The sequence below is a fragment of the Bos indicus x Bos taurus genome, chromosome 13, assembly GCF_003369695.1.
Source record: "Bos indicus x Bos taurus breed Angus x Brahman F1 hybrid chromosome 13, Bos_hybrid_MaternalHap_v2.0, whole genome shotgun sequence".
Classification (NCBI taxonomy): Eukaryota; Metazoa; Chordata; class Mammalia; order Artiodactyla; family Bovidae; genus Bos; species Bos indicus x Bos taurus.
Genome location: NC_040088.1, coordinates 28,964,010 through 28,986,806, shown reverse-complemented (window position 1 = coordinate 28,986,806; position 22,797 = coordinate 28,964,010). Strand labels below are relative to the sequence as shown.

Genomic DNA, 22,797 nt, shown 5'->3' with positions numbered 1-22,797 from the left:
GAGGTGAGGAGTAAAGAACCAATGGTGAGAGGGTCCCCACAGCAGTTGACACCACTGTAGGAAGGTGAGTCCAGGGCAGCTCATGTGCCTGGGACCAAGCCTTTCTCTGAGCCTGATCAGCACCTTGGACAGGGCCTGGGGCTGGAGCCCAGCAAGGACCCCAGAAAGAGTTCACAAGGCTGTCACCCTGACTTCCAGAGAGGAGAACAGCAGACATGACATAGCAGCAGGCACTGGACCTGCTCATCCTGGCAGGGGAGAGGCAGCAGAGGCCAGGGATGGGGAGGGAGAAGGAGGGGAGAGCGGGCAGCACACAGAAGCTGGCATGCCCATGCAGTCTCATCCAAGACACTGTGTCCTTGTCACTTCTTCCAAGGGGAACTTGTCCTCCTCTCAAGGAGACCAGCTCCCCACCCCCCGTCCTTGGGTGAGCTTTTATGTCCCACAAAGGCCCAGAGTGGACAGGAAACAGTCTGCAGATCCCGTGCTCCACTGGCCTGTGTCTCAGGCTGACTCTGGTCACATCCATCCCCCGATGATCCCCTGCTTCTGTCCTGCACCCGATCCCTGGTGGGTCTGGGCCTGCAGCCCCCTCCGCCAGCAACATGGGGACCCAAGCTGGCTGGTTTGGATTCTGTTGTTTCTCTTACCTTTAGATGTTCAACAGCATGAATATTCTTATTTTTTATTTAAAACTAATTTGGAGTTCTCACTCTCCAAGGGGCTTCTAATCACCAAAAAGTGCCTACGGCAAGAGCTGATTGACAGGCCAGCGTGGCCACTTCTGAAGAACAAACTGGCCATTGGCAGAGCCACATACAAAGGAGGACGCCCAGGGCTGGTTATTTATGAGCTATTAGGGAGGCGCAGTCAGCATCTGCTTCCCACATGGGCAAAAACACCTGTCAGACATCAGGAGGCCATAAAACACACACATTTAACAGTTACTTTGTTTAAAAAGTCATTAAAATTGAATGTCAGCTAAAACTTGGGAAAACATTTATTCTTCAAACCCCTTTGAATCTTGCTGGTGAGCCAGAGACAGGACTGTCTCTAACTCAACAAAGACATGAGTGTGTAAACAGGCAGGCGAGGCCCTGGAGTGGCCACTCTGACAGAACAGAGTGTGGGAGGAAAGGCACCCACCAGGGCTGCCCAGGCATCCTGCCCACCCCGCACTGATAGCAGACGAGCTGGCCCTCCACCTACAAGGAGGCGGCTGCCGGCCCCCCACTCCCATTTGCCCAGAGCTGCCCATTAGGCCAACTCTGGAGACAAGTCCATGATGGGAACCCACTGGACCAGGCCCAGGATGGGGTCCAAGCAGCAGGCAGGACCTGGGGCAGGGGTTAATCCAGGAGTTACAGCAAGGCTGGGCCAGCCCTGAGGGTCTCCTGCCAGAAGGCTGAGACCATGTCCTGCTGCTTCTGAATCACAGAGGGTAGATGCCCAGGACGAGAGCGTAGGTGGATATAGGTCCCAGAGACTGGACTTTATAACTGGTCAATTTTGACATAAATCAAGTAGCCAAGCCGTGTATGTTTTTCACGTAAAAGGATTAACCCTAGGACTTCCCTGGTGGTCCAGTGGCTAAGACTCCTCGCTCCCAATGCATGGGACCCAGGTTCGATCCCTGGTCAGGGAACTAGATCCCACAGGCTGCAACTAAGAGTTTGCATGCTGCAACAAAGTTAGAAGATACCGTATGCTGCAACTGAGGCTTGGAAGAGCCAAAAAAATAAATTAAAATAAATATTTTTTTTTAAAAAAGAATTAACCCTGGGAATTCCCTGGTGGCCCAGTGGTTAAGATTCTGCACTTCCACTACAGGGGGTGCGGGTTCAATCCCTGGTTGGGGAACTAAGATCCTACATGCTGCACAGTGTAGCCAAAAAGAAAGAAAGAATTAACCTTGGTGATTTTCACTTCAGAAAAGGAAGCATGGAAATAGAAATGATAAAAACATGAGTGGTCCCAGGGACAGATGACTGATGAATAGGCAAAGCCCAGCAGTAGGGAGATAGTTGGGAGGGGGTGTAGCTCTGGGACCTTCATCACCTGGCTCCTTGGACATGTCTGTGTTCAAATCATCCACTTGGGGCAAAAATACTGGAGTGGGGAGAAGACAGAGAAACCTCCTGAAGTCTCACCAACCTGTGGGGAGAACTCCGGGAAACTATGGTGCTAAGGGTCCTTAGGACTCCGGACTCTGAGGTGCTGCAGCACCGCGAGCGCCTCCCACCCCCGAGCCCCAACCTGGCCAAGCTCATCCTTAGCCAAAGAGAGAAAAAGTGCTGCCTGAACCCAGCTCCACTGTCCCTCAGACAAATGAGGGATGGGCTGCAGGGGGCTGGTCCCCACCTCCTCTGGGAGCAGGACCTGGCTGGGCTGTCACTTACTGATCGCCGTGCCCTGGGGCCTGGAGGGCAGTTAACCGTGTGGCGTCTCCTACTAGTTTAACAGATGGAGAGTCTCAGACGCAGGAGCTGTATGTCCTTCCTGAGCAGGGAGGGTTCTGGGAGCCCCCAGCCTGGGATGCAGGGCCTGCCTGAGCCCAGGGGCCCCTGCAGATGAGGCTGAGGTGGAAATTTGCAGCAGGAGGTCATGGAGGTGGTCTCAGCATCAGTGGTTGGGGAGGGGGCGAGGAGGCGGGGAGCAGGGGAGGAATTGGGGTGCTTTGCTGCTACAACCGAAGCCTCCACCACCCCTTGGGAGCTCTGGAACCTATATTCCTTAGGGTTGTCCCAGCTGAGGCCAAGGGCAGGGCCTCTGTCCCTCCATGCTGGAGAGGGGTCAACCCCAGGAAGGAGACTCAGCTGTGAGCCGCCAGCAACCCCACCCCTTCCATAAGGGGGTCTGAGCAGCCCACAGTACCCACTAGGTCTCCAGGCAGCTTCTCCTGGTTCCTATGGCTCTGGGCTCAGGAAAGGTGGAAGTGGGGGAGCCACACTGTTATGAGCTGAACGAGGTCCCCAAAATTCATATGTTGACATCCTGAACCCCCAGGATTTCAGAACATGACTTTGTTTGGAAATAAGGCCTTTCCAGGCTGGGGATAACTTTAAACCGAGATCCCTAGGGTGGCCCTGATCCAATCTGCTTGTCCTGATAAGAGATTGGGACAAAGACATACATGCAGGGACGAGCCCATGAGGACACGGGGCAGGGTAGGGGGGTCGCCATCCACGTGCACAAGAGAGGGACCTCTGCTGGAACCTCAACCCCAGACTTCCAGCCTCCAGGCCTGCAAGAGGTCTGCTGTCCCAGTCCCGGGTCTGAGAGCTTGGTCCTGCAGCCCCAGGACACCGCCACCTTCACACCTCCCGGGGAGCTGGGCTGTGCCCTGTGCGAAGCCTTGTTCTGTTCACAAAATGTGTCCACACGCATCAGAAGAGAACAGAGACTTGGAGCCCACGATGGGGAGGAGGGCTCAGCCAACTGGCCCGGCGGTCTTCCGTCCTGCCCCAAGGTCTCAGGGCACTGCTTTGAGCCCCCACTTGCAGGACACTGGCCCACAGGGCTGTGCGGACATCACTCTCTGGGCCCTCCTGCCCGGGACCCCTCCTGTGCTGACCTGTGACCCCACAGGACCCCACATGGCCACCGCCTCTGGGCTCAGGGAGGAGCAGCCAGGGCCCTTGGCCTCAGAGGGGCTGGAAGGCAGAGGGTCCCGAAGCCAGAGGACGCCGGTCCCCTGAGGCCTGCACCAGCCTCCTGGCCAGTTTCTTTGAAAATTCAGAGCCTCTTTTGTCTTCCAAAGGTCAAAGGGCCAAGCTTGCCTTTAATTAAAATGCACATCCTTTAATTAAAGGCCCCATAACACATGAAGGGCATCCACTGAAATACGACGTGTGACACAGTCATTTCTCTGCTGTTAATTACTAATTAATGAAGCTATTTCAATTAATAGCTTCCCCACCTCGCTCCCCCTTTGACAGGCCCCGTGCTGGGTGCGTCCTGCAGTCCTGCAGTCTGAAGAGGCTCCTGCCACCTCGCTGAATATTCATGCCACGGCCTCAACGGCCTTCAATTAAACATGATAAAGCAAATTCCCTAAAAGTGTGTTTCTACGTGCAGCTCAGCTCCCTCTGCTGCGGAGGTGGGTAGTGTCTCCACTGTACACGGGAAAGAACTCGGTCCTGGTCCCCAGAGTTGGGGGTGGCCCAACTGCCCAGGGTGGCCCCCGCACCTCCCACCCGGGGAAAGGTGAGCAAGGGGTCCCCAGGGGCAAGTGGGGACCCACAGGGCATTGCTGTCCTAGGGCTGAAGGACAAAGCCAAGGAATGGGGGTGGGGAACCCAGAGGGGTGGGTCTAATTAGCATGCTAATTACAGATATTAAGTGGCTGTTAAAGATGCTGTTTTACAGAAAAGACAGAAAAGAGTCACTTACTGAAGGGGCACCCTACCTGTGGGGGTAGGGGTGGGGGTGGGGACAGAGGGGTGTGGGGTGGGGCACCTAGTGAGGCCTGTGTGGGGCTTTTGGGGTCTAGGACAGGACCTAGGGGGACTTCAACGGCCCTGAGCCCTTCAACATCCTGAGCACCGGAGGGACCCCAGCCCCACCTGAGGCCAGACTTCTGTAGTCCCGAATAGGGGGGGACAGTCCCGCCCCTGAGGACACGTGCGCCCTGGGGAGAGGAGAGGGTGGGGGGAACGGACCTCGGGGCCTCCAACCATGAAGTCCTGCTGGCATGTCATCTTCTTATTAGAAGTGGACACAGAAACCCCGTGTGTGCAGGAGCCCTGGCGGCCAGTGGGAGGGACCCAGACTGGGGGAAAGGTGGTGAGAGAGGGCCCCCACCCCCGGAAGTTGCCCCACGTGCGCACTCCCAGGCCCGGCCACTCCTGGGTCCCCCTCCTGCCTCAGGCTCCAGTCTTGTGCATCCTCACTCCTGGAACATCCTTCCAACTTATCCCTTCCTACGGAGCCGAGGGGCCCGAGCGCCGGTGCACTGGTGGCCAACTGGATCCCTCAGCTCCCAACCTAGCGTCCCAGGGAGGAGCCAGGTCGGCTTCTGGGGGGCCGGGACAAAGCCCTGTCGGACGGCGCCCTCTGTCGGCCAGCTGCGGGGGCAACAACAGCCTGGTCCTCCCAACGCACTTCCTGGCCGCGGGTGGTGCAGGCATAGACGTGTGGCAAACGCGCACGCCCCCCTCCCCCCAACTCCCCGCCTCACACACCCCGAGCACAAATGCACACTCATGGCCCTGGGCATCCAGAGCCCCTCCTCTCGGGAGTGAAGGTACAGCAGGTTTGGTGTCTAGGGTCTGGTGACCCTGCAGAAGCCTGCCCGCTCCCTGCCTGCCCCCCTTTCCCCGCCACTGCACTCAGGGTCAGTGTTGGCTCTGGGATCCTGCCAAGGCCACCCAGGGGTGAGGCCATGTCTGGGCCTCCCTGCACCAGATAACACATGGCCAGGGCCAGGCCTGCCCACCAGCAAATGCTTTCACCTGGAATCCAAGGAGCCCATTCCAGGGCCCAGCATTGGCCTTGGGAAGGGGTGGGGCTGTACCCAGATCCCAGAGGACACTCAGGACCAGGAACAGCCGTGATGGGAGGAGAAGGCCCAGCTGCTTACAGCAGGCCCAGTGCCCCCACCCCGGCTCCTCCCTCTCCTGTCCTGTGAGGCGGTGACAGTGAGGCCGTGACAGAAGTCCAATCAGACTCAGCATCCAGGAGGCCTGGGATCCCAGTTTACATGAGTGCCCTGGGCCCCCATCCCTCAGGACTCAAGCACAGAGACACCAAATGGGATGGCTGTGTTCCCACAGGCAGGGCCATCTCTCTCAGTCTCTCCAAGAGTTTACAGTTCGCTGTGGGTTAAAGGCAAAGAAGAGAGTGAAAGAAGATGAGATGGTTGGATGGCATCATCAACTCAACGGACATGAGTTTGAGCAAACTCCGGGAGATAGTGAAGGACAGGGGAGCCCAGTGTTTCTGCAGCCCATGAGGTTGCAAAGAGTAGCACACGACCGAGTGACTGAACAACCAAAGACAAAGGTGTTATTCTTACTCCCAGGCTTACAGCAGTGAATGCACAGTGCCAAGAGGTAGAAGCAGCCCGTGTCCCCCTGACGGATGAAGACATAAACAAGACATGGTCCATCCATACGATGGAATATTACTTGGACTTAAAAAGGAAGGCAATCCTGGTACATGATCCAGCACGGATGCACAGTGAGGACATCATGTTTCGCGAAATGAGCCGTCATGAAAGGACAAATACTGTAGGACGGGTTCCCAAGAGGGCCTCGAGGGGTCAGTGTCATAGAGACAGAACACAGATGGTGGACGCCAGGGTCTGACAAGGAGGGGACAGTTCTTATTTGGGAGGAGAAAGTCATGGAGGAGATGGGGGTGATGCTTGCCCAACAAGGTAACATACAGCGGCACTCATAAACAGCCACAAGCCCATAGCTGTCCTGCGTCCCGGGTCCTAAGGAGGGCACCCCACTGTGGGAGAACTTTCTGGGCTGGGCTCCCATCTCAGAACAGCACGGCCTGGAATTCCACCTGAAGGTTCTCGTGAAAAACCCCAGCCGAGCAAACAGAAAGGCCTTCATGGTAAATTCATATTCTTGCTGCGTCTCTGTAAACAATCAGGCCAAACCTACAGAGGCCAGACTCACTTTGTAATCGAGAATCTGATTCTTCCCGATCAAAAGCGGGGGTGGGGAGGCTGTCGGGGGAAATCTTTGCTCACATGGAAAATTAGGATTTGTCTGATTCTGGAATCCGCACAGAGGACAGCACCGCCAAGAGGCTCTGACCCAGATGCGCAGACAGGGTCTGTCTGGGGCGGAGCAAGGAAGGCCCACCTCAGAGGTGTTTGCGCATTCGTGTCAGCACCCACATGGGTCAGTGTGTCTGTCTGTTCGTGATGTTTTCCTTGAACAGTTTGTAACACTTTGCTGGTTTCCTCAAATGAATGAAATAAATCTTTAACATGTGTTTATTCTTTTTATAAATAGAGAGTTAAATGACATAATGGTCTTCTTTTTAAATAGTTTAATAGTCATAATTTTTTTAATAGTCATAATTTAAATAAGGCTTTGGTGTGATTTTCCATATTCTCACAGTTTCTTTTTTCTACAGATACATCTTGCAGAGTCTATTATTAATCTGTAAGACAACTGGTCCCTCTACTGTAAACAGGGAGGGAGAAAGACAAGGAGGACAGGGGGTTTCACTGGTTCAGGGTGTGTCCTGCCCAGGAGGGGGGCCCGCACACCCGCACGAGGCACTAGGGGAGCAGGTCCATCAGCAGTGCCCAGGGATTCACAGGAGGGGCACCAGGGACAGGTCCTCTGGGGACACTTGGTTATGTCAGGAGGCAGGGCTGGCTGTTGGGACTAGGGGCCTGTCTGGTGGGTGGGGGCCAGGGATACTGCTAAAGACCCTAGAGTGCACAGGACGGCCCCCTCCAGAGCATGATCTGGCCCCCAGTGCCGAAACACAAAGCCAAGGGGGTTCTGGGGGGAGACTCCAGTTGACCGCCCACCCTGCACCAACATGACCCCAGGGAGGGATGCCCGCATGGGGCACATATGAGTCTACACAGAATAGACTGTGTCTGTCATGAAGCTACTGCTACTAAAGATACTAATCCACCCACACTGAAGTTTCACTAACTGGAAGAAGGGTGCGACCCCCATGGGCAGGGGAAGCAGGCCACACCCCCCTGGGCTGAGGCTCCCTCCCTTTAGGGCCAGGAGCAAAGGGGCCCATAAGCAGGGCCAGGTTCCCTGCTGATGGCCCAAGGTCCTCAGGGATGTAGGTCAGGGAGGCTAGAGGTCCTCATGGGCGGGGCTCAGGTCGACCCGCTGGGCCTTCCCAAACACAAGGAAGGTGCACAGCCCCAGGCTGCTGATGGCGGCCACTAGGTTGAACACAGACGTCCAGGAGCCCGTGGTCTCAATGAGGTAGCCGCCCAGGCACACGCCCACTACACCTGTACCGCAAGAGGGGACAGGCCGGTTGGGGGACAGACAGGCCGGCCTGAGGACAGGCTGTCCAGCCCCTGCGAGGACATTGTGGAGAGAAGCTAGGGGCCCTGAGGGCACCAGCCCTGTCATTGCAATCCAGTCCTCAGCCTCTGAGGACCCGCACATGTGCAGGGGCTCCATGTCACCATGGAAGGCAGGTCTATTCTCGCCCCGTGGCTAGCTCCAGGGTCTGAGCTCCCCGCAACTGCTCTAACACTATGGGACCCTCTGAGGGGTACCACGCCCCATCCTGATGGGTTAAGGCAGAGGGTGAGAGGACACGGAGCGGGGCAGCTTGATACCCGCAGGCAGGGGATCCCAGCCCACCTCTCACCTGCCAAGGCCCCAGCTGTGTTGGCCACGCCTGGAATAGGACAGGGAGAATGAGGATTGGTCAGTGGAAGCCCACTGGAACTCTCCTACAGCCCACCTGCCCGAGGATAGGCCCTAGAGGCCCTGAGCAGGAAGCGGCAGCTACTCCCTATTCAAGGAAGGCCTGTGGTCCTTACCAAACAGAAAGCCGGCACAGGAAGGGGCCAGATCCTGGATATTAACGGAAATGCCACTGCGGGAAAGAGGAGAGAATGAGGGCAAGTGACCACAGGATGGCTGCCAGCCACCACGTCAGCCGTAGCTCTTCTGATCACCTGGATCCCAGAGGCCAGCCAGGCCTGCCCACCACACCAGGAGGTCAGCCCCAGCTCAGCAGTGGTGATGGCACGGGACCCACTCCCAGGATGAAATAAGACGGGAGGCAAGCTTGCTTGAGCGCACACACGCTTTGCTGCCCAATAATTTGGAAAACAACATCAAGTTCCAACTCAGAACAATTCAGAGCTGTTTTCCTGATTAAACCCTGAGCTGCAGTGCAGGTTGGGGGACATGAGGCTGGATCCCCACCTTTGGCTCAGAGGATGCTTCTCAGAGATCAGCATCTCTTCTGCTGGCCCCTCCCCAAACACCGCTTCGTTTTCCCAAAAAGCCTGGGTCCTCACCGGCTCCATTCCTCTTCACTTTGTGGTTCACTCGTGGGGGCCTGTCACTGCCCACCCTCCACGTGCACCACAGATCACAGGGCTCCTCCCCTGCACCCAGGACCCGGGAGCCCAGAGGCGGCATGGGGGGCTCTGGAGGATGAGGCGCCCGGCCCTCACCTGTGGTTGAAGGTCTGGAGGCCAATGGAGGCTGACGCGAAGACCACGGAGTTACAAAAGCTCGACGTGTGGCCCAGACACAGGGCAAAAACACTGGACAGGCCGAGGCCCATCACCTGCAGGAGAGACAAGCGGGGACGCGGCGGGAGCCTTGGGCCTTCCTGGGCTGCCCTGAATGAGAGTGGGTGGGGCTCCCTCTCAGGTTGGGCCTGCCCGGAGGACACGGAACAAGGCTACACTAACCAGCTGGCCATGCTAGTTGCAGCCAGAGAAGCCCCAGTCGATGAGCACTGGGGTTCAGGGAAGGGCCTCAGTCGGCCAGACCAGTCCCCATAGCTGACCCAGGGAGCCCTCCAGCCGCTGTACCACACTGGCCACCTTCTAGGTCAGGGGCCCCAGGAGCAAAACGGTGAGAGCGGGAGAAAGTCGGGAGAGAGCGGTCTCAGGACCTTCCTACCTGCATGAACTTCCGAACGGTGATGGTCCTGTAACCTGGACAGGGGGAGACCAGAGTGTCCCACTGGCCATCTGTGCTGCCCCACCCCCGACGGTATCCAGAGGGGTCCCACCCGACAGGGCCGCAGGGAGAGGAGGGCTGGGCTGGGCTCACGGGGGACAGCCTGCGTTATCTGAGCCACGTGCACACGTGTATGAGTGTGTATGTGTGTGCACTTAGAGGCCGGGCAAAGCAAGTCCCTCAGTGATTACAAAATGTTTTCTTTGTGTTTCTGCAAATTTTCTACTTTTCCCTCAGTGAGTGGGTGGTTCCTTTGGTAATGAGGACAAGACTGACATTTAAGGCCATGTAGGGCAGGGTCGTGGGGAGCCTGCCTGCGAGCGGTCATCCTCAGGGCATGGGTGTGCAGGTCTGTGGTCTGATCCCACCAGGGGGACTGCGTCTAGCACCCAGGTGGGAGAATCGACTGCTCCACGGTGACTATGTCCCCTTCATGGGGAACAGGCTAGGGAGGTGGCAGGCTGGAGGCAGGCATTGGCTGTCAGGCCAGAAGCCGGGCACCAGGGCCCCCGGGGCTGGCTCTCTGGACCGGGGACCCACATCATGGCCAGTCCTCAGGGGTATGGCCTCCTCCTTGCTACAGCGGCACCCAGGAGGGATGCCCCCCTCCCCTCCCCCAGGGCTCACCCTGATTGATGAGATGATCAGAGAGAAGCCCGCTGAGCAGACTGGCGGGAATGGCCACCAGCCAGGGCACCACGTTGAAGACCCAGCCCTGGAGGGAGGGAGTGGAGGGACCTAAGAGGTGTCCAGAATGGGCACCTGGCCATCTGGAGAGGACAAAGGGGTGGGGTGGCCGCTGCCCATGACCACTGCGCAGTAAGTCTCTCTTCTGCCCACAGGCTAGGCCTCCCAGCCCGGCCTCCCAGACCCTAGTCCATCCCTGACACGGACCGAGCACTACTGGTGCTGTCTCCCCTGTGAGAAGGACCTCCCTCGTGCCTCCCCACAGGGTGGGGGCAGAGCTGGGGATTGCGTCCTGCCCAGAGTGTGTGACCCGAAGTTCCTGGTCACCAGACCGGGAGGTCTGGTGGTTGAGCAACTGGGGTGAAGCCAGCCAGGCTGACTGCAGGACATCTGTGCCCACATCAGGAACCCTGCATACCCCCCAACCCCAGGAAGGACTGTCCACAGTGGGGTGGGCAGACAGGGCAGCAGCTGGGCCTCTCCTGTGTGCACCCAGGCTCTGGCACTGAGCCACACGGTGTCAGAACTGCCAGAGCCTGGGTGGAAGGAACCCAGCTCTCTGCACATGCCTTGTGGTGCCCCCCACCCTACGAGCTGCCTGGTGGCCAACCCACCTTGGAGCTGGGGAAGGTCTCCTTAAAGAAGGTCGGCAGCCAGGAGAGGAGGATGAAGAACGAGCAGGCCGCAGATAGCTGGGAGATGATGGCTGCCCTGGGAGGTGGGCGCCAGGCTCAGCATCCACACTTGGAGCCCGTCCCCACACCAGGGTGGCCAGGGGCTGAGAGTGGGGAGCCCAGAGTGGAGCTGCCTCCATGCCGGCTGCTCCCCTGCGGTGGTGGATCCAGGTCCCCAAACCCTGTCCCCCCAACAGCCCGCTCACCAGACAGAAGGCTTTCGGAAGAGCTGTCTCCAGGGCACCTTGGTGTGTCTAGACACGGGCAGGCCTTGCGCCAGGATGCCCAGGGCCAGGATGAGATCTGAAGGGGGAGGCAGGTCCACGTGAAAGCCATCCAGGTGGGAGGATGGACCTGTTCCCAGAGACCAGATGCTGGGGGCAGCCTGTGGGCCCCTGGCTGTGTGTGGGGGCTGTATACCCTCTCTGCCAGTGCCTGGGCTCAGCAGCACTTGCCTTCGGGGGTAGACATTAGTGCTGACCATCTGTCCCCCGAGCCCTCAAACCTCCCAGGCCCCACTCCTGTCACCGGAGGCCGCCACTTCCCCTGCAGACTGCCTGTGCCGGCTGAGTGGCCCCTGCACGTCTGCATTCATCCAAGAGTCCCCAGACTTGACCATAGCCCAGATGAGACTCAGGGAGTAGGCGTCCTCTCTACCTGGAGCATCCTTCTCTGGAGGGCAGAGCCACAGCCCCGGGTCACTGGGCCCACCTGCTCTCGGGGTTCAGTGGCCCCTCCCTGGAGGGGACGAGGCACCAGGAGTGCACCAGGCCTCCCAAGCTCCCCAGGGAGTGGCACGTACCTCTCTCACTCAGGAGACACCTGTACACGTAACCCACCCACAGCAGGGTGAGTCCACCCGAAAAGTAGAAGACACTCGGCCAGCCGTACCAGTCCAGGAGCAGGGAGCCCACAGCCCCGGTCACCAGTGTCCTGCAAAGACAGTGGGCGTGGCCAGAACCCTCGCTTCACTGGGGCCAAAGCTGCCTCTTGGACCCCACCCTGTGTAAGCTGAGTCCCTGGAAAACAGGGCACCCTGTCATCTGTGAGCAGCTGCCCAAGAAGGCAGGGTCTGTGCGGGATGCTAGGGGTGCGAGCTGGCAGGGCATTCTGATGCCATGGGCCAGGGTGGACTCAGGCACAGCCACGCAGCCATGACATGGCACAGGGGCCCTGCTTTGTTCTAGGATCTCCCTACTAGGCCTTCAGTTGGCCCACATTTGCATGTGAATCTTTTTAAAATAAAAAAGGCAATGAGAAGACAGTGGTGACAAGAATTCGCTGATATAAAACCTCCACACTGTTTTCAGCTCCTTGTTATCAGAGAGAATGAAATTTCAAAAAGACTTCTAAACGCAGAAACAACCTCCAAACCCAACTGCCTCCCTGTGTCCTGCTGATCCTGTGTCCTGGGGGCCTCCCTGCCACAGGCTGGCCTGTCTGTCCAGGAGCTTCTCCCCACTGCCCCTCGTCTGCCAAGGCTCGACCAGGAGATGGTTAAAGAAGAAAAAAGAAGGAAAAAGCTTCCCACCAAGGCCCGTGGAGGCTGTCTTCTGCTTTGAGCCTCCATTTCCCCATCTGAGGGGAGGGGGCTGGGCATGGTCTCTCCCTGTGTCTCCCTTCTACCTGCTCCCACCCAACAGGTCCAGGTCACCCAGTGAGATGGGATTTCAGATGCACTATGAACCTTTCTTGGTGTGACTTGTTTCATACTGCTTCTCTGAAATTCACGTTTCACTGGGCACCCAGGGTTTCCATCTGGGCAGCTCCCAGCACCCCCACAGGCACCCCTGGCCCCTTTGCAATCTTGCCTGGAACTCGGCAGCAGTGAAGTGAAGCCCTGAACCCAGGGGTTGTGAAGCCCCATTAGGACAGCAAGACACCCCACGGAGGGTCTGGTGCTCTGGGGGACATGCAGTGGGGAGGGACACAGGATCAGATCTGTCATGACTGGACCACGATGGGTGCCCTCTAAAGCAAATGCAGGCCACCTCCCCCATGGGGACGGCCCCCATCCAGTTCTGTCAGTGCAGAAGGAAGGGAATATAAGTGGGCAAGAGCCCCAAAGCCCACTTCATCTGCCACTGGCCCCAGGGGGACAGAGCAAACACAGTGGTGGCGGCGGGGTGGCTGGGCAGCAAGTGCCTCCAGGAGCAGACCCTCCATGTGTCACCATCACTGAACCTGAATCGCCCTGTGGCATTCACACGAGTGGCCTGTCCCCACAAGCCCCAGGCTGGGACTTACCCGAACTGGGAGCCGGCCCCCACAGTGCTGTAGGTGAAGGCTCGTTCACTCTCCCGCACCTTCTGGGACAGCAGGCTGGTCAGTGCAGGGAAGTAAACCCCTGGGGCAGGTGGAAAAGGAAGGGGCCATGTGGAGCTGTGTCCCAAGCCAGCTGGCCCACGAGGCCCACCAGGGCAGCAGGTCGAGGCATGAGAGATGGGCTGGAAGCACCAGGGGCTCTGGGTGATTATCCAAGCCCAGGTCTCCTTCTTCCTTGCATCACCCCCGGGACAGTGGATGTGGGCTTTTCCTGACACTTGGCTAAGGAGACACTCAGCTGGGGCGGTTGGCGGGGTGCGGAGGGGGCCTACGCCAGCTCTCAAGGCCACAGGGCTTCAGAGTCCTGGCACCGACACGGGTGATCATGCACACACGTGACAAGTGCACACACTAACACACATGGTGCACAAATGTCAGGTGGGACCTGAACGGCCTTGAGGGACCACAGCGCCGGGTCCTGGCTGCGACACTGCCCTGTAGCTATGGGATACGTCACTGCAGGGAGGTGGGGGGTGCGGGGGGCAGCTCGGGGCCTCACTGCACCTTGCACTGCAACTTCCTGTGAAGCCATAATTATTTCAAACTTTAGTTTTGGGAAAAAAAAAAAAACTGTACTGGGGGCCTGCAACTCTTGCCTGTTACACTGGGTTTTTCTGCAAAAGCACCCAGGAGAAGCTCAGAGGCTGGGCACTGGTACAGGACATGGTCCCCACCTTCCCTTTGGGACCCAGCACTGCCCCCACCAAGTGCTGGTCACTCAGGGTGAGAACTGCCCCTGGACCCCTGGTCTTTTCACTGTAACAGGCCACACAGAGAAGTCCTTCCATCTCCGAGGAGGATGGGGAGAAACAGCTGAGCTGACGGCCGTCCAGCCGGGTGCCCAGTGGGCAGTTCCCAGCCAGGTGTCACACAGCTCAGTCCTGCCTCAGCTGCAGGACAGACAGTACTAGCCATGGTCACTGGGGTGAGTTGGAAGGAGCGCAGGTGCTGGACTGCCTGGAGCACGAGGACCACCTGCAGGCTGGGCTGATGGGGCTGATCAGGAAGCAGGTAGAGGCCCAGTCCAGGATGTCTGGGATCCTGGGGGTGTGGGCTGGAAGCAAGCCCACCCCCGGCCTGGGCTCTGGGAAGCGGGAGATATGGTAAGGAAGGGGGTGTATCCTGTCAGATGCCAGGCTGGGGTAGGGCAGGAGCTCGGAAGGTCATCCCACCCCCGGAGGGAGGGCGTGAGACCCTGCCACCAACTCCCCCTGCCCCCCGGAGGTCTTTGAGGAGGCCTCTCTCCAGAAGCGTAATGTCCCCAAAGCATGAGACCCAGAGGTCTTGGGAATGCTGGCATCCCTCTGCCCGCTGGCCCAGCCAGCATGGGTGTGGCCTCCAACTGGGCACACCCCTGTGGTGGAGTTGACAGCACCACGAGGCGGCCTGGTGGCCACCAGATTCCTGGAGCAGACTTTGTGGCAGGAGGACATGTGACATTAGAACGTGCCAGCCAGCCTGTGAAGTGACTCTAGAAAACAGAAAGTGCTTGGGTGCTACGGCATCAGAGCACAAACACAGGGGCAGGGATGTGAGACAGAGCTGGCTGCGCGCCAGTGGGAATGGTCCTCCGCTGACCACCTGCCCCACCAGGAGCAGCCTCACCAGCAACAGCCTTCGGTGTTAATGCACCCTCTGTGATCTGGGGCAGAGTTTGAGGCATACCATACACAGGGCCCCACACGAGGACACGTATGCTTGCTCAGGAGCACCTGCCTGAATACCCGCCCATATATACAGGTACACACGCACACACTCACATGTGCACACAATCCCTTGCTCTGCTGCGCTTGGGCCCCCTACCTTGGAGCAAGCCGGTGAGGATGCGAGAGAAGGTCATGAAGGCCAGGTGGGCGCTGCCAAGGTGCGCGAGCAGTGGAGTGGCCACGGTGATGAAGCCCCAGGCAGAAGCCGAGAGCAGGATGACCTTCTCGCCGCCGATCCTGCAAGGGGAACAAGAGGGTGGCCATGAGGAACCGCGCAGCCAGGTTGCCAGGATGGGCCAGACTAGGGGATCCTGCTGAGGAGCAGGCGGGGTCCCCAAGGAGCCAAGCACCCCGAGACAGCTGAGTGCTGGCCCAGCCCACCCCAACTCGGACCTCGGGTCTCCCAGTCCCCACATTCCCTCCCTAGGAGCCCCCTCTCCCAGCCTTGCCTGGGGGGCGGGGATTACCGGTCCCCCAGGTGGCCGCCCACCACCTGAGTCAGGCAGTAGCCCCAGAAGAAGCTGCTGAGCACGACGCCGGCCTCTTTCTTGTTCCAGCCGAAGTCCTGGCTCATGGAGGCGGCGCAGACAGGCATGCTGACGCGGGCGCAGTAGAGCAGGCACGTGCCCAACAGCAGTGTCCCTGTCCATACCTGGCACTCAGGCCTGGGGAGAGAGAGGCTGATGTGAGGGACAGCTCGGCCACCTCTTGAACACCCACCTATCCATGTCTGGTGACTCCTGGGAGGAACAGGCAGATGCTAGAAATGACGCATGAGGTCCCTGAAACAGCGGAGGTGGGAGCACACAGTGGCTAGTGAGGGCAGTGAGCTGCGGTGGGGGAGATCCAGTGCTCCAGGACACGGGCACTCGGTGGACCAAGTGTAACCTGCCAAGGGGGCAACGGGCTGGCACGAGGACCCCAGTTGAGGCAGAGAGGGGGTAGGAGCAGTGCCCCTGCAAGGCCCCCAGGAAAGCTGGGTCTGCTCAGCAGGGGACAGGGGAAAGTGGTGTGAGATGGCCAGCATGCCGTGGAGGCCAGAGGGCCCTTGGAGGAGCCTGGGCAGTAGGGAGGCAGCCCAAACCTCCTAGGAAGGTTGCCAGACAATATCCACATGGGGACTGTCCTCCAAACTCCTGGCCAGAACTCCTCAATTATCAGTCACCAAATCAGGAGAAGCCAGAGACAGGAGCCCAGGGACTCAGCGCCTATGGGACCCTGGTCCAAGGTGGGGTGGGAAGAGGCATCCCAGGACATCAGGGGGAAGTGCAGGACCCAAGCAAGTGTGGCTTGGTGGCAGTACTGTCCACGGCAGTCCACGGATAGTGACAAATGGACACTGATCTGGGATGTGAAAGGGGGACTCTGGTGTGGAGCACAGGGAAGTCTTTACTGGCTTCACGGTGGCTCTGTAAATCTGTGCGTGCATACTAAGTCACTTTAGTCACGTTCAACTGTTTGAGACCCTACTTTGGGACTGTAACCCTCCAGGCTCCTCTGTCCATGGGATTCTCCAGGCAAGAATACTGGAGTGGGTTGCCAGGCCCTCCTCCAGAGGATCTTCCTGATCCAATCTACAACTGCTCTTAAAAATGAGAGAGGGGTGGTGGGACTTTTAAATGAGAGAGAGAAGAGCCTCAGTGCCCTTTCTGTGGGGGGAGGGGGGGCACCACTAGTGACTTGTGATGTCTTTGTGCAATGTGGAGACATCCCCTGCAGGGGTCACAGCAGTGGGGAGTTCAGGAGCGGGGAGGCCTTGAGGCAACCTTGGGGTGCCTTGGGGATACTGCATACACCTGGGCTCACCTGCCTAACTTGGGCAAGGGTTCTCCTGGGGCAGGGGTGAGGTGGGGGGAGGTCAGGAGAGTGGGGAGGCCTTGAGGCAGCCTTGAGGGGGTGTCTTGGGTGTCCTGCTTACACCTGGGCTCACCTGCCTAACTGGGGTAAGGGTTCTCCTAGAGCAGGGGTGAGGTCGGGGGGCGGGGGAGTGAGATGCTGCTCAGGTTGTGGGGAGGAGACAGGGCAGAGGCTTCAAGTCTGCCCCCCCGCACCCCCAGGCCTGGCGGAAAGGGGCCAAGGCATCAGTGCTGTAGGGCCTTGGGCAGGCCACTGGGCAGGCAAGGTCAGCAGGAGTGCATGGGCAGTTCTCAGAACAGTTTAGTTCAGTTCAGTCGCTCAGTCATGTCTGACTCTTTGCAACCCCATGAACTGCAGCATGCCAGGCCTCCCTGTCCATCACCAACTGCTGGAGTCTACCCAAACCCATGTCCAAGAGAGGGAATTCCCCTGTGGTCCAGTGATCAGGACTCTGGAGTGGTGGGTGGGGGGGTGGGAGGTGGGTTTCAATCCCTGGTCGGGAAACTGAGATCCCACAAGGCATGCAGTGGCATCGCCAAAAAAAAAAAAGGAACAGAGGACGGCAGGGACCTCAAACCTGGCAGATGAGCCAGGACCCTGGAGTCTCAACCTGGTGCCCCAAGCCCATTCAAACCTTTGAACCCCTGTCTGGACCTGGCAGGGGCTCCCTCGGCTGCCTCGCTGGGCATTGACCTGAAAACAGCAAGAGGGGCCAAGGGCAGCAGAAGCTTGGGCTCCATCTATGGACACGGGGGCAGACCCCCTCCCTGTGGCATCCCCCCAGGCTGAGGCCGCCTTGGAGGACAGTCCAGGGTAAGGACAGGACCGGCCCTGGGAGGGCCAGAGCACTTTCCTGGACGCCTCCCAGGAGTAAGAGACCTCAGAGGCCCTGAGTGCAACTTTGTGCCCTGAACCAGTGGGCGTCACGCGCACCAGGAGCCTGGTAAATGGGCACTATGGGCCATGTCCATTATCTCCAGGTCAGGGCCACTGCCACCTGGGGAAAATGCAGCCACGTTGCGGGGGGAACACAGGCCCAGCCACCGGGCCTCCTGAGCTTCAGTTTCCTCGGTGAAAATGGGCTTGTTCCCCTGACGCCTGTTTCCTTCACAGGTCAGTGACTAGCAAGGTGACTGCCAGCACCCGAAGCCTCAACAAGGAGCCATTGACTGGGGGGGTGGGGCCGGGGGAGCCTTGGAAACAGCATCCACCTCCTCCCAGCATTTCTCCCCCAACCCCATTCCGCTCACCCTGGCAACTTGGTGCACTTTCCCACAGGCCGGGAAACGAGATGGGGAGCCTTTCTGTGTCTCAGGCTTGCAGAGGCCCTGGGTGGGGGGAGGCTCAGGGCCACATCATCCAGCTGCTGCCCCCACAGCTGGAGGCTGTGGGGTCCTGCAATCCCACCAGTGGAGACAGACCTCCGCTCGAGGGGACTTGAGGGGCATAAGCCCAGCCTGTTTCCCCAGAGGGTTGTGTTTGCCAGTTAGGAGTCTGGGAATTACCATCCAAAGTGCTGTTAGCTCTGGACGAAGGGAATGGTCTGATGTGATGAGCAACTCTCCCAAGGAGACACTTGGGTGCACTCTGGGCCCCAGCCTGACTAGGGGAGACCCCCTTTCCCTGGGCCTCAGTTTCCCTGGGTGCACTGGACCACAGATTTCACGCTGCGTCTCTGGGTGCCCTGAGGAGGGGCAAGGATGGGGCTCCTGGGCAGTACTCTGTGGCAATTTGCATTTTATATTAGAGCTTCCTATGAGTCCAGTGGGAAAGTGTTCTGTGCTGGAAGGCCCGCCGTTCTACACTCCCAGGAGCCATCCACTCGACTGGTTGGGGGCAGGTGCCCCCTTGGAAACTGCCTAGTGATCAGGGAGAGGCCATAGTGCCCCCACCTTCCTTCCTGGTTGGCAAAGTGTGACTGGAGTGACTCAGAAGTGGGGATAGCAGCACAGTGGCTGATGGGGCGTGCCCCTCTCAAGAGGCAAAGCAGGGGCAGAACCCCACAGGGCAGGTTGAGGACTCTCCTGGGGCCTAGTGGCCCCAAATGCTAATTTTCTTTACAGAACCAGACTGTGAGTGGGATGTCAGGGTAGGACAGGGGAGGGGCATCAGGAAGGCCAAGGAGGCCACAGGAGGCACTGGCTCAGTGACCCCCAGAGGAGCTCAGGGACTGTCTCCTCTGCGGCTCCAACCATGGAAATGATACCTCCAGTCCCCCCTCTTGCCCCTGCTTTCCTAGCCCGGCATGGCAGGCCAGCCGGCAGGAGCGGGCAGAGGACTGCTGAGTACAGGTGCATGAGCCTCAGAGGTTGGCGCAGGGTGACCTCCACAGCCTACAGGTGAGCCCTGCAAACCCAGGCGCAGGGGAGCAGGGCTTCTAACTTCCCCGAACAGCCATAGCCGGAAGGTGCCTTTAAAAAGGAAGCTTTGTTCCTTTCTGTGGCCAAAGCTACGAAGGGTCACCTGCATAGATGGGACCGCGCCCCCCAGCACACCTGCCCCTCCTTTGGATGCAATTTGCCAGCGCTCCAGGAGCCTGGTTCTGTTTGCTCTCTGGGTGGGAAGTCCAGCTGGAAACTGGGGAAAGCCGGCTGAGACTAGCCTACTCTGGAAGGCTGACAAGGCACCGAGAGGTCAGGAAAGGCATCAGCTTCCAGATCACTGGTTGGCCCTGAGCTTAAGGTGCCAGAATGGGGACCCCCCACAGAAGCTGGGAGGCCGGGTGCTATGGGCTTCCTCCTAGGGCCCTGGAGGACCCGCAGCCTTGTCCCTGAGCTGGCAGGCAGTGCTGCTGGCCGGGCAAAGGGACATCCTCCACAGGTGCTGGGGACACAGAACCAGCAAGTCTGCTGGTGCAGGTGACCCAGATGTGGCGACTGATCAGAACGCCAGACCCAGAATCCTGGTCTCCGGCAGGGCTTGCTGGGAACACGTAAGGTCATGACAGGATCAGCCATAAAAAGTCTGAAGACCTTCATCCCTTCACTCTGCCCAGTCCAGAGTCTCGTCCATGCCCTCAACTTTTCTAGAAACTTCTGCTTCCTGCCAAAGGCCCCCATGCCTGAGAAGCACCCATGGTTGAGCAAACACAAGGTCACGTGGACCCTTGATTCAGAAAAGGGAACTGTGCCTGCTGCTGGGGACAGAGGGCAAGGGCCAGAGAGAAGCGGGGCTGAGGCTGCCGGCTGCCCTGTCAGGTGTGTCCCAGGAACGGCCCTGCCTCTGGGTGGTCCACACGGCAGTCAGCAGCCGCACAGTCGCCACAACCCTTTGTCACAGTTCTCATCACCTTTATCCACACAGGGTATGCACCACTCCACCCAGGACCCTGCTGCCTGCCTGGAGGCGCTCCTTTCTAAACTAGGCAGGGAGGGAAGGAGGTGGTGAAGGCAAAGGCAGACTGTTAGAAAGCAACAGGACTCTCTAGAAGCTCCAGCCCTCTGCCCAGCCGCCTGCAAAGCTCCTGTCACTTGGGTTGGCTTCTGGGTCAGGGCTCCTGGGTCAGCTTGAGGGAGGAGGCCTCGCCTAGACAACCAGCAGGGTGGGGAGGGAGCAGGTGAGTGGGAGGCAGGTACACCCAGTGGGCAGCCCTCCTGGGCACCTGGCACCTGGTGAGTGATTTGGGCTCTTGAGCTTCCCCGTCCCTGGGCCCTGTCCCCAGGGAGCCCTTGGCTCCCCAGGTCTTCCTGTGACTGGCTCTGGGAGGCTGGGGAAGGGGAAGGCACAAGGCAGGCCCACAGGATGCAGAAGTGGAGGTGAACCGGCCCTGGAAGCAGGGCCAGTTCAGGGGAGGCAGGGGGATGTCAGGGGAGGCAGGGCCTGACGTTCATGACTTGGGGACCTCAGCCCCCCAGAACCGGAGGGGATCCTCTTGCTCGCTCCTGGTCACTGTGTGAGTCACGCTGCGGGGCGGAGCCCCCAGCCCAGGGCCATGACCTGCCCAAGGTCTCCCTGTGCGGTAAACCCCCACCCCCGGGGGACCTTGTGTGCATCACACAGCTGGCACAGAAGGCAGGGGTCAGTGTCTGCTGCAGGTTCCAGCGTAGCCCCCTGCCCCCAGCCCACTGACTGCGCACCTACAGGCGACCCTCAGGTGGGTGGGCACAGGTCGGGGCTGGGGCCTGTCAACGTGTGTGGTCGTGAGCTGGGAGGCCCTGCCCCCAGCCCTCCCATCCCACCAAGACCCGACCTGGACTGCAGAGAGCAGACAGGGCACTGGGGAACCGGGCCCTGGATGGAAGGGAGGCAGCAGGGAGGTACGTGGCCCCTAGGCGGAGCAAAGGTGCCGCCGGCGGGAGCTGTCTCCACCCAGGACGCCCGCACCCTCCCCTGACCATCCCCCGAAGCGCTCGGCCTCACCTGGACCACTGGGTGTCCTCCGCCGCGTCCCTGCGGGTCTCGTCTGGGGGCGGCTGCATCGGGCGTGGACGGCGCGGGCGCAGCGTGTCCGGGGCCGCTCCCGCCCGGCCCAGCCACCGGGCAGCGCCGCCCAAGTCCACGTGTCAGTCCCAGCGGCGCTTCCGTCCGGCGCGCTCCCAGGACGTGTCGCCCCCGGACGGCCACCGCGGGGGGCGGGCGGGCAGGGCGGGGCCCGCAACTCGGTACCCGCCCCACTCACATCCGTCGGGGAGGCCGGGCCTGGCGCTCCCGCGGGCGGGGTAGACCCCTGCGCGCCCCGGGGCCTCCTCGCGGCTGCCGCGGACGTCCGGGACAGACGGCGAGGGCGCTTCCCCTGCAGCCAGCCGGAAGGATGGGGCTCTGGAGGGGCTGAGCCGGCGGTGATCCTGGCGGGCAGCCTGCATGCCGGGGCCTTCTCACCTCGCAGGGCTGTGCACACCTCGGGTGAGAGTTGGGGTTGGTCTCACCCACTGCAAAGGGAATAAGACTGGAAGGGAACCAGTTTCAAAATGGGTCTTTGAAGGTGGGCTCTGGCCCCGGGACCCTGGAGCAGCAGGGGGAAGGAAGCCTGGCGATCCAGAGCCCACGGAGGAGACCGTGTTCTGACTCCTGTCAGGTGCCAGGCCCCGCCCTCGGATCCCCGGATCCTCGCTCTTGGGGGGATTCTCATGACTTCAGAAGCCTTGACGCCCAGGGGTGGTGGGCACAGCCACAGAGAGGCAGCAAGTGGAATTCTGGGCAATTCTGCCTCTCCCAGGTACTTGCTGCCTCTTCACACACCCACAACCCCACCTCCACCCCACCCCCCCGGATCCATCCTCCACATGGCAGCCTGGTGAACCTGGCCAGGTCACACAAGGAGGAGGCCCTCTGAACAAAACCTAAAACGCCCTACCCCTTGGCCTTGGCCTTACCCCTCCCCCAGCTCCTTCTGTGCAGTGGTGCTCACCGCAGGCCTGGCTTGCCCTGCTCCACACATGCTAGCAGCAGACGGCACTTCTTCCACCCATACGATGCTCAATGGGACAGAAAGACGGTGTGGAGAGAGCAGTGCTCCCCCAAATAACCCAGGACTGAGGAAAGTGTGATAATCCTTGCTAAATTCTACCTGGCAGCTCACTGCCACCCACTGCCCCAGGAGCTTTGATGATGATTTTAAAAATTTATTTTTGGCTGCATCGGGTCTTTTTTTTAAAAAAAAGTCTATTTACTTTAGGCTGTGCTGGGTCTTTGTTGCTACACAGGCTTTTCTCTAGTTGTGATGAGTGGGGGTTACTCGTCATTGTGGTGCGTGGGCTTCTCATCGCGGTGGCATCTCTTGTGAAGCACAGGCTCTAGAGCATGCAGGCTTCAGTAGTTGTGGTGCTTGGGCTCAGTAGTCATGGTTCCCAGGCTCTGGAGCACAGGCTCAATAGCTGTGGTGCACTCACTTAGTTGCTCTATGGTATGTAGGATCTTCCTGGATCAGGGATTCAACCTGTGTCTCCTGCA

General features: G+C 59.4%; 1 protein-coding gene across 2 annotated transcripts; it reads right to left on the bottom strand.

Moving 5' to 3' along the window:
- Positions 1–6,996: 6,996 nt before the first annotated feature.
- Positions 6,997–21,436, bottom strand: SLC17A9 (solute carrier family 17 member 9). Of its 2 annotated transcripts, none has more exons than XM_027559110.1 (13): positions 21,268–21,436; positions 15,519–15,716; positions 15,149–15,288; positions 13,268–13,367; positions 11,823–11,953; positions 11,227–11,374; positions 10,961–11,057; positions 10,287–10,374; positions 9,600–9,634; positions 9,143–9,258; positions 8,498–8,553; positions 8,323–8,352; positions 6,997–7,954 (listed from the first exon to the last, which is right to left on the bottom strand). In XM_027559110.1, exons 1-13 carry the CDS (start codon positions 21,324–21,326, stop codon positions 7,791–7,793), a joined length of 1,362 nt encoding a protein of 453 aa, XP_027414911.1. In that variant the 5' UTR covers positions 21,327–21,436; the 3' UTR covers positions 6,997–7,790. The 2 variants fall into 2 exon arrangements, with proteins under 2 accessions (XP_027414911.1, XP_027414912.1); XM_027559111.1 differs by having other exon boundaries at positions 11,227–11,323; positions 21,268–21,434.
- Between the last annotated feature and the right edge of the window lie 1,361 nt (positions 21,437–22,797).